At 44.7% G+C, this 14,518-nt stretch overlaps 1 protein-coding gene across 3 annotated transcripts in view; it reads right to left on the minus strand.

Moving 5' to 3' along the window:
- Window positions 1-14,518, minus strand: part of tacc (transforming acidic coiled-coil protein) — a 64,870-nt gene that overhangs the window by 26,592 nt on the left and 23,760 nt on the right. The window contains exon 1 of one of the 3 annotated variants that reach the window (XM_022062350.2): window positions 747-904. The exons of the other annotated variants lie outside the window; for them this stretch is intronic. Within the exon in view, the coding sequence (XP_021918042.2) occupies window positions 747-788 (42 nt within the window). The 5' untranslated portion in view covers window positions 789-904. Of the gene's footprint in view, window positions 1-746; window positions 905-14,518 lie in introns of those variants that run through there. 3 annotated transcript variants of the gene reach the window in all.

A 14,518-nucleotide genomic window follows, 5' to 3' on the forward strand; every position in this document is an offset into this window, starting at 1 on the left:
ATTCGGGAGGACGACTGGAGATATTTCAGGTCACTGCAGCTTGAACACTTTCTGCGATGAAGACAAGTGCTCCTAAACTACACCTCTCGCCTGCAGCACTGAGAGGGTAAATGCACCAACCACCTGTAGGTACGGAGGAAAACTTCGGTCGTATCAACCTTGCGCTCTTCGGCTTTGCTGCGAAACGAAGACACTGGTTTCCACTGAAAGCGTCTGCAGGAAAAATTCGTTAAGCTGAGGTACAATTTACTTAACACCCGATTGCTGAAATCCTAGAATACAATTTTCTAGGCAGGGTGTGGCTACGTAATTCTGTAGACTTTGCCAAAGCACGGTGCCTATTACAGAGCATCTTTTATGCAGTATTTAATATATAATTTGTTATGCTAAACGGCAAACCCTGCACGCAGCTACGAATAATTTTCGAAATTACAGCATGAAAATCGTGGCTCGAGTGGCTATTACATGAGAAAACCTTTCGCGTTGTTATTAATACGTTCGACCTCAGGACAGTACAGCAGTCCCCACGCCAAGTAACTGGTAAACACCTCGCACCAAATGAATCAGCTTTTAAAGGAAATAATTTCAATGTCTGAACTGGCAAAACTCCAATTTACGCAATTACGCTGATCTTCATTGGCCAATAATGCAATTCTAAAGATAGACTAGATCCAGATTTTCATCCGACTAATATTTTGATTTCTTCTTTCACACAAATCAAAGCGCAAATTAATAAGAAAACTGACCTTTGCTGGTTTTCGCTGTAAAATCTTCGAAAGGAAGTCCATACCCAACACGGGTTGGACGCACACAAATTAGCAAGCACCTGACAGATGCAGAGACCAACTGACGTCCGCTGCGGTGGGAACAGAGCTCCGCGAATCGCTCGCTCCCAGCTTACTAAATATAACACGCAGCACTGAGCAAAGTCAGATGTTCACCTCATGACAAGATATCGCAGTCGATAGACCGTGACATACAAGAAGCGTTCTGGGCGGACATACATTAACGCGACATAAAATACGTACCGTTCTGACACCTCCTACATTTCAACAATTACTGGTACGAAGCTCCCAGAACACGCGCACACACGCACATAGCCGTGAACGGATACACACGGCCATCCAACGACTGAACAACACAATTGAGATGCGAGTGGAGTCCTTGCACTCACCGTTCACGACTCCCTCCGCAACCCCCGTTTTCCTACTAATATCACTCAACGTTCTCCATATCTGCGACCATTGTTTCAGGATGGCGATGTCAAGGAAGTATATTTTTACGTGCCAACAGTACAGAAAATATTTATTATTACGTGCCTTCAAAGAAAACAAACGCTCTAAAAATATATAACAAAGTATATTTTCAAAGCAATATCCTTCTTGAAAATTGCTGTCTTCTGGGTTCTTGCGCTATGTAGTCTGGTCGATGTTTACCAACGTTTCGGAGGTCATGCTGCCTCCGTCATCATCGCCCTGATGACGGAGGCAGTATGACCTCTGAAACGTCGGTTGACATCGACCAGACTACACAGAGCAAGAACCCAGAAATCTTCATACTAAGAATCGCCCTGATGACGGAGGCAGTATGACCTCTGAAACGTCGGTAAACATCTACCATACTACACAGCGCAACAACCCAGAAGACAGAAATCTTCATCGCCCTGATGACGGAGGCAGTATGACCTCTGAAACGTTGGTAAACATCTACCAGACTACACAGCGCAACAACCCAGAAGACAGAAATCTTCATACTCACCGCCCTGATGACGGAGGCAGTATGACCTCTGAAACGTTGGTAAACATCGACCAGACTACTCAGCGCAACAACCCAGAAGACAAAAATCTTCATACTCATCGCCCTGATGATGGAGGCAGTATGACCTCTGAAACGTTGGTAAGCATCGACCAGACAACTCAGCGCAACAACCCAGAAGACAGAAATCTTCATACTCTGATGACGGAGGCAGTATGACCTCTGAAACGTTGGTAAACATCGACCAGACTACACAGCGCAACAACCCAGAAGACAGAAATCTTCATACTCACCGCCCTGATGACGGAGGCAGTATGACCTCTGAAACGTTGGTAAACATCGACCAGACTACTCAGCGCAACAACCCAGAAGACAAAAATCTTCATACTCATCGCCCTGATGATGGAGGCAGTATGACCTCTGAAACGTTGGTAAGCATCGACCAGACAACTCAGCGCAACAACCCAGAAGACAGAAATCTTCATACTCTGATGACGGAGGCAGTATGACCTCTGAAACGTTGGTAAGCATCGACCAGACAACTCAGCGCAACAACCCAGAAGACAGAAATCTTCATACTCTGATGACGGAGGCAGTATGACCTCTGAAACGTTGGTAAACATCGACCAGACTACTCAGCGCAACAACCCAGAAGACAAAAATCTTCATACTCATCGCCCTGATGATGGAGGCAGTATGACCTCTGAAACGTTGGTAAGCATCGACCAGACAACTCAGCGCAACAACCCAGAAGACAGAAATCTTCATACTCTGATGACGGAGGCAGTATGACCTCTGAAACGTTGGTAAACATCGACCAGACTACACAGCGCAACAACCCAGAAGACAGAAATCTTCATACTCATCGCCCTGATGATGGAGGCAGTATGACCTCTGAAACGTTGGTAAACATCGACCAGACTATACAGCGCAACAACCCAGAAGACAGAAATCTTCATACTCATCGCCCTGATGATGGAGGCAGTATGACCTCTGAAACGTTGGTAAACATCGACCAGACTATACAGCGCAACAACCCAGAAGACAGAAATCTTCATACTCATCGCCCTGATGATGGAGGCAGTATGACCTCTGAAACGTTGGTAAACATCGACCAGACTATACAGCGCAACAACCCAGAAGACAGAAATCTTCATACTCATCGCCCTGATGATGGAGGCAGTATGACCTCTGAAACGTTGGTAAACATCGACCAGACTACTCAGCGCAACAACCCAGAAGACAAAAATCTTCATACTCATCGCCCTGATGATGGAGGCAGTATGACCTCTGAAACGTTGGTAAGCATCGACCAGACTACTCAGCGCAACAACCCAGAAGACAGAAATCTTCATACTCATCGCCCTGATGATGGAGGCAGTATGACCTCTGAAACGTTGGTAAACATCGACCAGACTACACAGCGCAACAACCCAGAAGACAGAAATCTTCATACTCATCGCCCTGATGATGGAGGCAGTATGACCTCTGAAACGTTGGTAAACATCGACCAGACTACACAGCGCAACAACCCAGAAGACAGAAATCTTCATACTCTGATGACGGAGGCAGTATGACCTCTGAAACGTTGGTAAGCATCGACCAGACAACTCAGCGCAACAACCCAGAAGACAGAAATCTTCATACTCTGATGACGGAGGCAGTATGACCTCTGAAACGTTGGTAAACATCGACCAGACTACTCAGCGCAACAACCCAGAAGACAAAAATCTTCATACTCATCGCCCTGATGATGGAGGCAGTATGACCTCTGAAACGTTGGTAAGCATCGACCAGACAACTCAGCGCAACAACCCAGAAGACAGAAATCTTCATACTCTGATGACGGAGGCAGTATGACCTCTGAAACGTTGGTAAACATCGACCAGACTACACAGCGCAACAACCCAGAAGACAGAAATCTTCATACTCATCGCCCTGATGATGGAGGCAGTATGACCTCTGAAACGTTGGTAAACATCGACCAGACTATACAGCGCAACAACCCAGAAGACAGAAATCTTCATACTCATCGCCCTGATGATGGAGGCAGTATGACCTCTGAAACGTTGGTAAACATCGACCAGACTATACAGCGCAACAACCCAGAAGACAGAAATCTTCATACTCATCGCCCTGATGATGGAGGCAGTATGACCTCTGAAACGTTGGTAAACATCGACCAGACTATACAGCGCAACAACCCAGAAGACAGAAATCTTCATACTCATCGCCCTGATGATGGAGGCAGTATGACCTCTGAAACGTTGGTAAACATCGACCAGACTACTCAGCGCAACAACCCAGAAGACAAAAATCTTCATACTCATCGCCCTGATGATGGAGGCAGTATGACCTCTGAAACGTTGGTAAGCATCGACCAGACTACTCAGCGCAACAACCCAGAAGACAGAAATCTTCATACTCATCGCCCTGATGATGGAGGCAGTATGACCTCTGAAACGTTGGTAAACATCGACCAGACTACACAGCGCAACAACCCAGAAGACAGAAATCTTCATACTCATCGCCCTGATGATGGAGGCAGTATGACCTCTGAAACGTTGGTAAACATCGACCAGACTACACAGCGCAACAACCCAGAAGACAGAAATCTTCATACTCATCGCCCTGATGATGGAGGCAGTATGACCTCTGAAACGTTGGTAAACATCGACCAGACTATACAGCGCAACAACCCAGAAGACAGAAATCTTCATACTCATCGCCCTGATGATGGAGGCAGTATGACCTCTGAAACGTTGGTAAACATCGACCAGACTATACAGCGCAACAACCCAGAAGACAGAAATCTTCATACTCATCGCCCTGATGATGGAGGCAGTATGACCTCTGAAACGTTGGTAAACATCGACCAGACTACTCAGCGCAACAACCCAGAAGACAAAAATCTTCATACTCATCGCCCTGATGATGGAGGCAGTATGACCTCTGAAACGTTGGTAAGCATCGACCAGACTACTCAGCGCAACAACCCAGAAGACAGAAATCTTCATACTCATCGCCCTGATGATGGAGGCAGTATGACCTCTGAAACGTTGGTAAGCATCGACCAGACTACACAGCGCAACAACCCAGAAGACAGAAATCTTCATACTCATCGCCCTGATGATGGAGGCAGTATGACCTCTGAAACGTTGGTAAACTTCTACCAGACTCCACGGCGCAACAACCCAGAAGACAGAAATCTTCATACTCTGATGACGGAGGCAGTATGACCTCTGAAACGTTGGTAAACATCGACCAGACTACACAGCGCAACAACCCAGAAGACAGAAATCTTCATACTCTGATGACGGAGGCAGTATGACCTCTGAAACGTTGGTAAACATCGACCAGACTACACAGCGCAACAACCCAGAAGACAGAAATCTTCATACTCACCGCTGTAAAAACCTCAAATTTTAAATACCCTTCTTCTTCTTCTATGGCTCTCCGGTCCGTATTCGGTCCATGGCCTCCTCAATTCTCCTCTTCCACTCGGTCCTCTGTCCGAGGCTTTGCTTGAGGTTTCAAAACATCTTCCTTTTTACGGTGCAAGGTTGTTAGCCTTGCGACCAACCCCCAGGGTACCTGTCTTAGTCTGACCTCTCCCCCTCGACCAATCTGGCTAGGGCGGCCCTACCAGTAGCTATGCTTGCATTAAACCCTGTGTAACGCGAGAAAGCTGTTTGCCACATGACTGACAAGAGAACTTCACCAACGAGGGCGAAGTGGGTGGGCGACGACCCAGGGCGATGCGTGCCTCACAGTTGTACGTACTGGAATCGCCTTTCCTCCTGATATTGTTGGCGCAGTTTGCCTCAAGACTGGCGTTAGGTGTGTGAAAAGAGCACGCAGGATAAATGGACATCCATCCACCGCATGCTAGCCGCCCGCCGCTTTGCAGTCAGAAATTCACCCTTCATATGGAGCTCGAAAAGACTGACTGATGGTGCGTCAGGTGTTCACATGTCAAAGAATTCACAGGCAAAATCAAATGCTGGGGGGGGGGGGGGACTGTGTGTAGGACGAAAATTACGGGTCACCTTGCAGTGAAAGTATTACTCCGTCTCGGCAGTCTACAGAACGCATACTTTGGCAATCTGTAACATGTCAGTCCATCAGGAATGTTTAAAACGTCTTCACTTATATGGTGGACATCATTACTTCTTGGACACAAACTTACATATGTAATACGTAAAAATCAATCAATTGTTCTAGAACAGCAACGGTGTCACTGCCAAAATAAAAAACTTCAAACTTTATATTCTTCCAACAAAGTTCTCAGTTTCAAGTTATTCGTTAAAACAAGGAAAAAAAATCTTAAATATATGATTCATGTATTAATACTTTAATTTCTCCAATGATCACAATAGGCCGTTCCTGTGGCTGTTAAACTGATAAAATCGAACCTGAAACATGTTCATATAAGCCAGTTCAGTAAAATCTCGTCGAAGTGCTCTCATCCGCGCGATCCAGGCATCTCGACTGGCTGGTGGCGGCCCGATCGTCCGCCTTGCACTAACCACCCGTTAACGTTGGCGTGACAGCATTTAATTAACTAAAGTAAGCAAACTATCGTTAATTAAGTTGCGTAAGAGGTCATTCAATTAACACATTTTATACCAAGCACATGTGGGAAGGGCCTTGTCATAAAATTAAAACTACGAGACGAATCCAAGAAATAGTAAATAGTGCAGTAGTAGTTTACCAATGTTTCGGAGGTCACTTCTGCTTCCATCATCAGGGCGATAATCGAATCAAGGATATCTGGAACGTCTGTGAAGTACTACCTGAGTACACGGCACTACACCAAAGACAGACTCATATTCAAAAGGACGGGAATTACTAACATCTAGAAACAGCAAGTTAATAGGGGATACTGCATAACAAATAAATTATTTCTTGTCATGGCTGTTGCATGAAGAATGGCCGACAAGAATTTTTGTGAAGACATCTGGCGGAAATTTACCACACAGAAAATACAAAATTTATGTAATCTCTGTATGAAGTAAACGAAATGTGAAAACATCTTCACGGCGACTTGCTGTTACGTGTGGGGTAGACAAATAAACGCGTTCAAGTCTCTATGAACGCTGAGAGCGATGTGTTGAAAATGAAGACAAGCATCAATAACCAACAGCGGCAATTACTTTCAGTGTTAAAAGTGGAGTAATTTCTTAACGCCCTAAGCTCTAGCTCATCTAGCTTATATGCACACCAGGCAAACATTTTCTGCACAATGGAACGGAAGTTTGCGTACGAGACACGTCCCACTGCCTTATAAAGTGAATTCAAGCGACTGCTAACTGTACACTCAAATGTTGCAACACTCGACTCTTGACGACTAGAATATTAACACGCAATTCATTCGAACCTCAAGAGAACTGGAAAGTCACTCAACTCTAGAAGTACCAATACTTTCCCTATTTTGCCCTAAAACTACGAGAATTTGTTGTCAGTGGAACCAAGGAATTGTTAACATTACATCGTCTTCAAACAGTGGAACAACCCGCTGCGACGCCAATCTGATCTCTCTCCTTTTGGGTCTGATCTACACTGTACACTTTTCCTGATTCCGCCTGTTTTACCGGACATGTACCACCTAATCCTCTTCGTCTGCTGTCTCAGCTCGCCTATACCAACCGCAGAAGCTTTATCTCTTGCTGACATCTCCGTATGAACAGTTTTATTCAATTTTGCCTTGTGTTTTGATCGTGCACTTTACTGTCACACACAAACTATGAAATTTCTAAATTTTACAGCTGATTATCTACTTCGTCATAGCAAGACATGTAACTATTTAGAAACTCGAAAGTCCTGTCTTCTTCAAATACTTCCTTGCAGATGCTGTTCTCGTTTCAGCCGCCGTGTAGACTATGTGCAGAAGCTGGAAACAGTATGCCTATGTATTTCCGAACCTACGAGGTGCGATCGGAAAGTTTCAAGACTGTGTCAATAGCGGGCGAACCGGATGTAGTACGAGCTTCTGCCTTTAGGGGGTGCGGCCTACATTCATAGTGAATCAGTGTGCCAGCCGGCATCATCGAATTAGCATTTGTTTCTTAGTTACGGGCGTTTTGGTAGTTCATTACACCGACCCTCCTGCGATTTCGGAATGGCGTGTGCATCAAATTTTGCCAAAGACTCGCCAAAACGGCTACGGAAACCTATGAAATACTAAAGCAAGCATTTGGGGAGTCCGCAATGGGTCGTGCACAAACTTTTGTGTGGCATTCACGTTTTAAAAATGGCCGAACCTCTGTCGATGATGACGAGCGTTCTGGACGACCATCTTCGAGCACAACGCCCGAAAATGTTACGAAGATTCGGCAGGCCATTCACGAAGATCGACGTCGTACCATCAACGACTTGTGCGACATTGTTGGGATAGGCTATGGGACCTGTCAGCTGATTCTAAAGGAAGAACTCCACATGCGACGCATCGTGACAACGCGCCAGCGCACACCGCCCTCAAAGTTCGGCAGTTTTTGGCCTCAAACACCATGGCCGTCATCCCGCACCCTCCTTATTCGCCGTGTGACTTCTTCCTCTTCCCAAAGATGAAAATTCAGCTAAAGGGAAGGAGATTTGAGACGATAGAAGAGATTCAGGCAGAATCGCAGATGGTGCTTGACAGGCTGACAAAGAAAGATTTCCAGGGATGCTTCCAGGCTTGGCAGCGGCGCTGGGATCGTTGTGTTCACCCCCAGGGGAACTACTTCGAGGGTGATGGATGAATTTAATACTTGAGATAAGTGTACGGGTTTTTATAGGCGCAGTCTGGAAACTTTCCGATCGCACCTCGTACAAGTGAACATCGTCAACATCAACAGTGAGATTTTAGTCACTACCCTTGGCCGAAATACGTCATAAAGATTTTTGACGGTGGTCTAGCGGTTAGAACGCTGGCCTTGTAATCCTGGGGTCTCGGGTTCGATTCCCGGCGGTGCCCGAATTTATAACTTGCGTTGGGCAAGGCCGTGGTCTAGGCAACACGGAGGTTTCCTCCGGGGGCTTCCCCGGTTTCTCCGTGGCATCCCATTCACACACAGATGAAGGCAATGGCAAACCACTTCTGGATCATCTGCCAAGAACGTATATGAACAGGTCCCAGTCCGAGAAAAGGATGGAAAGATCCTGTTCATATGGACCTGTCGTCAGACAGAACACTAAATAAATAAATAAGAGTTTAGCTCTTGCAATCACTGGACAACAACCGATGTTCAAGGCAACTATCCACAGACACGTCAGTTGCCTCCTTCCTGCAAAACAAGTCACAAGTGGTCATCGGAACTCTATGACTCACCACACCAGTCCAACTACAGTCACTGACTTCACCATGCCTCATGCAGTCCTCAGCATTTCAAATACAAGTTTATTTTATGACTGTTGCAACTTTGTACGCGACGTTTTCTGGGCTATAGCAATGCACATGTGTCAATGAACCACTGAAAAATCCGAGGTTCCAAAACGAATGAACCAAACAGTGGGTTGCCGAAGCAACAGAACGGGTACAGTCGAAACGACGCAGATCTGATAACAGATGAAGCATTTCTCCTGACAAATTTGCACTGGTGTTACCTATCTGGGCAAAAACGTCGGGAAAAACTCCACAGTGCAGCTCTTCCTCGAGAGATCAACACTTGGACAGCTACAAGAAATTCCATTCTATTCAGGAAGTATTTCCCTCTAAACACTCCTTCCACCTCTGACATACTTTCCCAGGAACATATAATTTTTGCACCAATACAAACTGGCAGCAACATAATCTGTTTCTGCAAAGGACAGATAAGACGAATTCTTTTTATGAACATAACCATCAATTTTCGGACTTCGTTAAAAGGCCCACAACACAATTACGGCGTAACCCATAAACAGTATAAATTGATGAGATAAACATATAGTCTGCGTCACCACCTGAAAAACCGCCAACCCCTGCAATGCAGGCTCACTGACGTGAACTTCAGAAACGATTTAACGCTGCAGATAAGGGTGCAGTCGGCGTGGAAGAAGCTCCAAATAGTGAAAATCAGTAGAAGGTCTAAAAAGCAATTCAGGCAACCGACGACAAACGGCCATGAATCATGGTTCAGCTTGGAACGATTGAACACTCTCATGCGACTATCGATTACTGCACATTCTGTGAAGACTACATCAAACTCATCAAACTCAGGGAAATCAAGCATTTCAACCGAGTCAGATTAAACACACGCACTCAAATGGATGAACTGGGGTACAAGTTTTATTATTTATTTAGTGTTCTGCCTGACGACAGGTCCATATGAACAGTATCCTTCCATCCTTTTCTCGGACTGGGACCTGTTCATATACGTTCTTGGCAGATGATCCAGAAGTGGTTTGCCATTGCCTTCTTCTGTGTGTGAATGGGGTAATTGTTGGGATGCCACGGAGGAAAACTCCGTGTTGCCTAGACCACGGCCTTGCCCAACACAAGTTATAAATTCTGGCACCGCCGGGAATCGAACCCGAGACCCCCAGGATTACAAGGCCAGCGTTCTAACCGCTAGACCACCTCATCTTATTATTATTTAGTGTTCTGTCTGACGACAGGTCCATATGAACAGCATCCTTCGATCCTTTTCTCGGACTGGGACTTGTTCATATACGTTCTTGGCAGATGATCCAGAAGTGGTTTGCCATTGCCTTCTTCTGTGTAATTGTTGGGATGCCACGGAGAAACCGGGGAAGCCCCCGGAGGAAAACTCCGTGTTGCCTAGATCACGGCCTTGCCCAACACAAGTTATAAATTCGGGCACCGCCGGGAATCGAACCCGAGACCCCAGGATTACAAGGCCAGCGTTCTATCCGCTAGACCACCGTACAAGTACAAGTTTATCAAGGTATAAATGTTGGGGGAATTTTGGATATGAAGCAAATCTTTTACAGTACAGTAGAAAGTATTCGCTCCCAGCGAAAGATTCTTATTCCTGTATGATTCTGTAATTTACTACGAACCTCTACAACACAACATCAAGGGACCCAAACATTTTCCAGTTTCAGGAAGGTTTTCGTTGAACACAAGTTATGTCTGGGTGCAAATTTGTTACAATGGCCAATACATCCCTCGCAGGGCTCGCGGGACAAACATTTCTAGTGCATTGCATGAGCAATGACATTTTAACTGTCATTATTCTTGCGACAAGATCAGATTTTCCGTGCAGCCAACCTTCCCTTTAATCTTGCTTCTGCTACAACGGCATACCCTTTTGCGTGTGCACACAGGCAAGAGCACACACGCCTAGCAAACCGAATCATGACGCAACCGACGTATTATCCAAAGGATGCGATGATGTCGAGGGAAACGGATCATAACGTTGGTCGAGAACTGTTATTGCAGCTTTTACAGCAAATCACTGGTACATACGCGGGGTAAAAGTCACACAGTTTAACCACCACTAAGATTAAGCTTCGTATTTGCAAATTTTGCCTGAAACTCTAAACAGACAGTCCCCATTCACCGTCGTCAAGATCGGAAGTTTCAATCAACCCTTTACGTGAATATTCGCCTGTTGGGGACAAACTTACGAATATTTAGAGCACAGCAAGTTCACGAATAAACACATCTCCGAACTTTACAAAATCGCGCACAGGTTCTGACACGGAATCTTCCTGCTGCGATATCTAACCTTGACACTTCAGCTGTTTTCCGCCACAAAGTCACGGCCGCTCCATTTAACACGCGCGATGAGCTGAGTGCTGCGATAATTCTTTTGGGGAGGGGGGCTAAAGGCGTCAGAGGTTCGGAAATTCAACGCAAACCGTCAACAAAGCAGGACTCTGACGGCAATGTTTGCCACAGTGCGAGCGGACTGAATAACTTGCACTGACGGAGCGCCTGTCCACATCGACGGCAGTAACAAATCCACGCTCTGATCCTCGACACCAAAGGGCGACAATCGATGGAGTGGAAAACCAGCTGAAGATCACCCACGGTCTGCTTATGACATTAACCACAATATACTTCACATCCATCCACGTACTAAGGAACGATGGGTGTCAAAATGAATAATTAAACAGGTGTAACCGTTTAACATCCGTAACCGCCATTTGAACGGCTATTGTGAGGATGGTGACCACTTATTATGCCGGACAGCTATTAGTGACGTGAACCACGATCACGAACCGGACACCAGACGCCGAAGTTCAAAACACTAAATGTCGAGCTCAGCTCTCGAGAATCCCAGAAAAGCGAATAATTTCTTTCCGACTGGCTATATCAGGTGTTTCCATTCCATACTCTAGATCAGTGGTATTCAACCCTTTTTTGTTCGCGTACCCCCAGATATAATTTCTCTTCAACGTTGTACCCCCAAAGTTGTTGGTGTATAATTTAAGTTATACACAGTATATAATCTACATTTTAAATAAATTACATTACTGATTATTCAGTGTTTATCATAAAATAATATTTTTTTTTAAATTTCACGTACCCCTTAAGATGTCTTCGCGTACCCCCAGATATAATTTCTCTTCAACTTTGTACCCCCAAAGTTGTTGGTGTATAATTTAAGTTATACACAGTATATAATCTACATCTAAAATAAATTAAATAAATTACATTACTGATTATTCAGTGTTTATCATAAAAAAAATTTTTTTAAAATTTCACGTACCCCTTATGATGTCTTCGCGTACCCCCCGATATAATTTCTCTTCAACTTTGTACCCCCAAAGTTGTTGGTGTATAATTCAAGTTATACATAGTATATAATCTACATCTAAAATAAATTAATTAAATTACATTACTGATTATTCAGTGTTTATCATAAAATAATATATATTTTTTTAAATTTCACGTATCCTTTGAGATGTCTTCGCGTACCCCAGGTTAAATACCACTACTCTAGAGTTTACTCTCCGTTTCATGATCTTGGTTTCACGTTTCGTCCGTGGTGGCAATGCGAGGCAGAAAATCATCTTCATCTTCATCTTCCTCGTGATACCTGTTCAAATGGCGGTTACACTTACGTTGTTCAATGAGTCGCTTTGAAATCCATCTTCCACAACGTGCATGGATGTGAAGTATATCACGGATGAGGTCATATACAGCTGGTGTTCCACTCCACCAATTGTCGCCTTCTGCTGTCGAGAATCAGCGAGCGGATTTGTTACAGTCGTCGATGTTGAGAGGCGCCCTGGTCGTTCTCCATCAGTGAAAAGTATCTGGCCATTTCTGAACGTGCCCGTCCACCCTGACACACTTCACGATAGTAAAATAGAAAGTCTGCGATAAATTTCAGCACCTGACCCGTTCTGCCCACAGAAACCAATATCCGCACTCCGCTCGTCTGTAGTGCGTGAGGTAGCCTGAGCGACCACGCTGTTTGTGGCACAAACGCGAAAGTACTTCGCTGACTCTGACTCACTCTCACGAATTAGACTTGTATTATTTTGACAATATATGTGAGGAAAGTGCCTTCGATTTGGTTCTGAGAATCTATAAAAAATCTTTCAAATTACCAAGCAGTCCATGCCAGAAAGGCACATAAATTATACATCTGAGTTGACGTGCGAGAGTCCGAACTTTGGACTAAAGTGGTCACGGAAAGCAAGATTAGATCACAGTCCTTAAAAAAGTTGAAGATCGGGAGTCCAAGTCACGTCGCTAGACGATCCAGCATCATAATCCCACACCACGAACAAAATTATACACATATTCAGGCTTCTACCTGACATTACATTTTATAAAAAGTGACATCGATGTTTCGCAGATTCATTACCGTTGTAACCGCCCTTCAAACCCAGTTGCGTGCGGTTACAGCTTGAGATATAAATTTGGGTATGCGGAACGATACAAAGGGATATTTGGCGCAGGTTTTGTCGGAGACCAAGAGTCTCCGAATCTCAGGGAATACGTATACGGGGACTGTGAAGGTTGGAGAGGCATTTGCGTGAATGAAGTGAAATCTCTGGGGTTGAAGACTACACCGAAGGTATCTTCGAGACGTCCACTTTATTGCGTCTCGAGACACACTGTTGTACAACCAATTACTCTGATCGGAAGACAGCGCGATGATTCGGCTGTTGTCTTCGTACTTGAAATTTAAAGGTACAAACAGAAACTGTCTGCTTGTCTTGAAGAACCAAAATTTTTTGAGAGCCCGCACCATCCAACCATCCAAAAAGCTAACTAAGGGAGGAGGCTCAAGACATCGTCCCTTGCTAGGTAACACCATTCCTGCGTACGAAACGCATTGATAGAAATGGTAAACAGAGCCTTATAACTAAAACGGGAATTTTGCTAACGCTGACGGCCTCGACCATTCAAACTAGGGTCTGTCGCTGCTGATGGGAGGTTATCCATTCAGGCAACTTGTCCAAAGAATTTGGTTGGTTCGTTCTCTGAGGTTTAATCCTCATCTCAAGGTTCAGCCCGTTCGGGAATCGAACCACGAACTGGCACACTGTAATTACATATTTCATTACCTCACGCACATCTTAAGAACAAATACAATGAAAAATACTCTACTGAATTAAGGCCACCCAACCCTGTCGCCTGGTGTTTGTAGAGACATATATAGCCGACAGAGATAATTAAAATTAGTAGTAGCAACTAACTCTCTGGCGACTTTCTTGTACTTCATTTAATACACGCCATATTGAAAACGGTTAAAATAAGTTCATACATGTTAATTGTATAACCTATATACAATATACTTTACACAATGACCAACTCCATGGGGCAGAGATATTCTTCTGAATCTGATAATCGCTGACCTTGTCAAGAAACCGTGTT

The sequence above is a fragment of the Zootermopsis nevadensis genome, unplaced genomic scaffold (genome assembly GCF_977971745.1).
Source record: "Zootermopsis nevadensis isolate Lab colony 2312 unplaced genomic scaffold, Znev_1.0 Znev_ptg000002l, whole genome shotgun sequence".
Taxonomy (NCBI): domain Eukaryota; kingdom Metazoa; phylum Arthropoda; class Insecta; order Blattodea; family Termopsidae; genus Zootermopsis; species Zootermopsis nevadensis.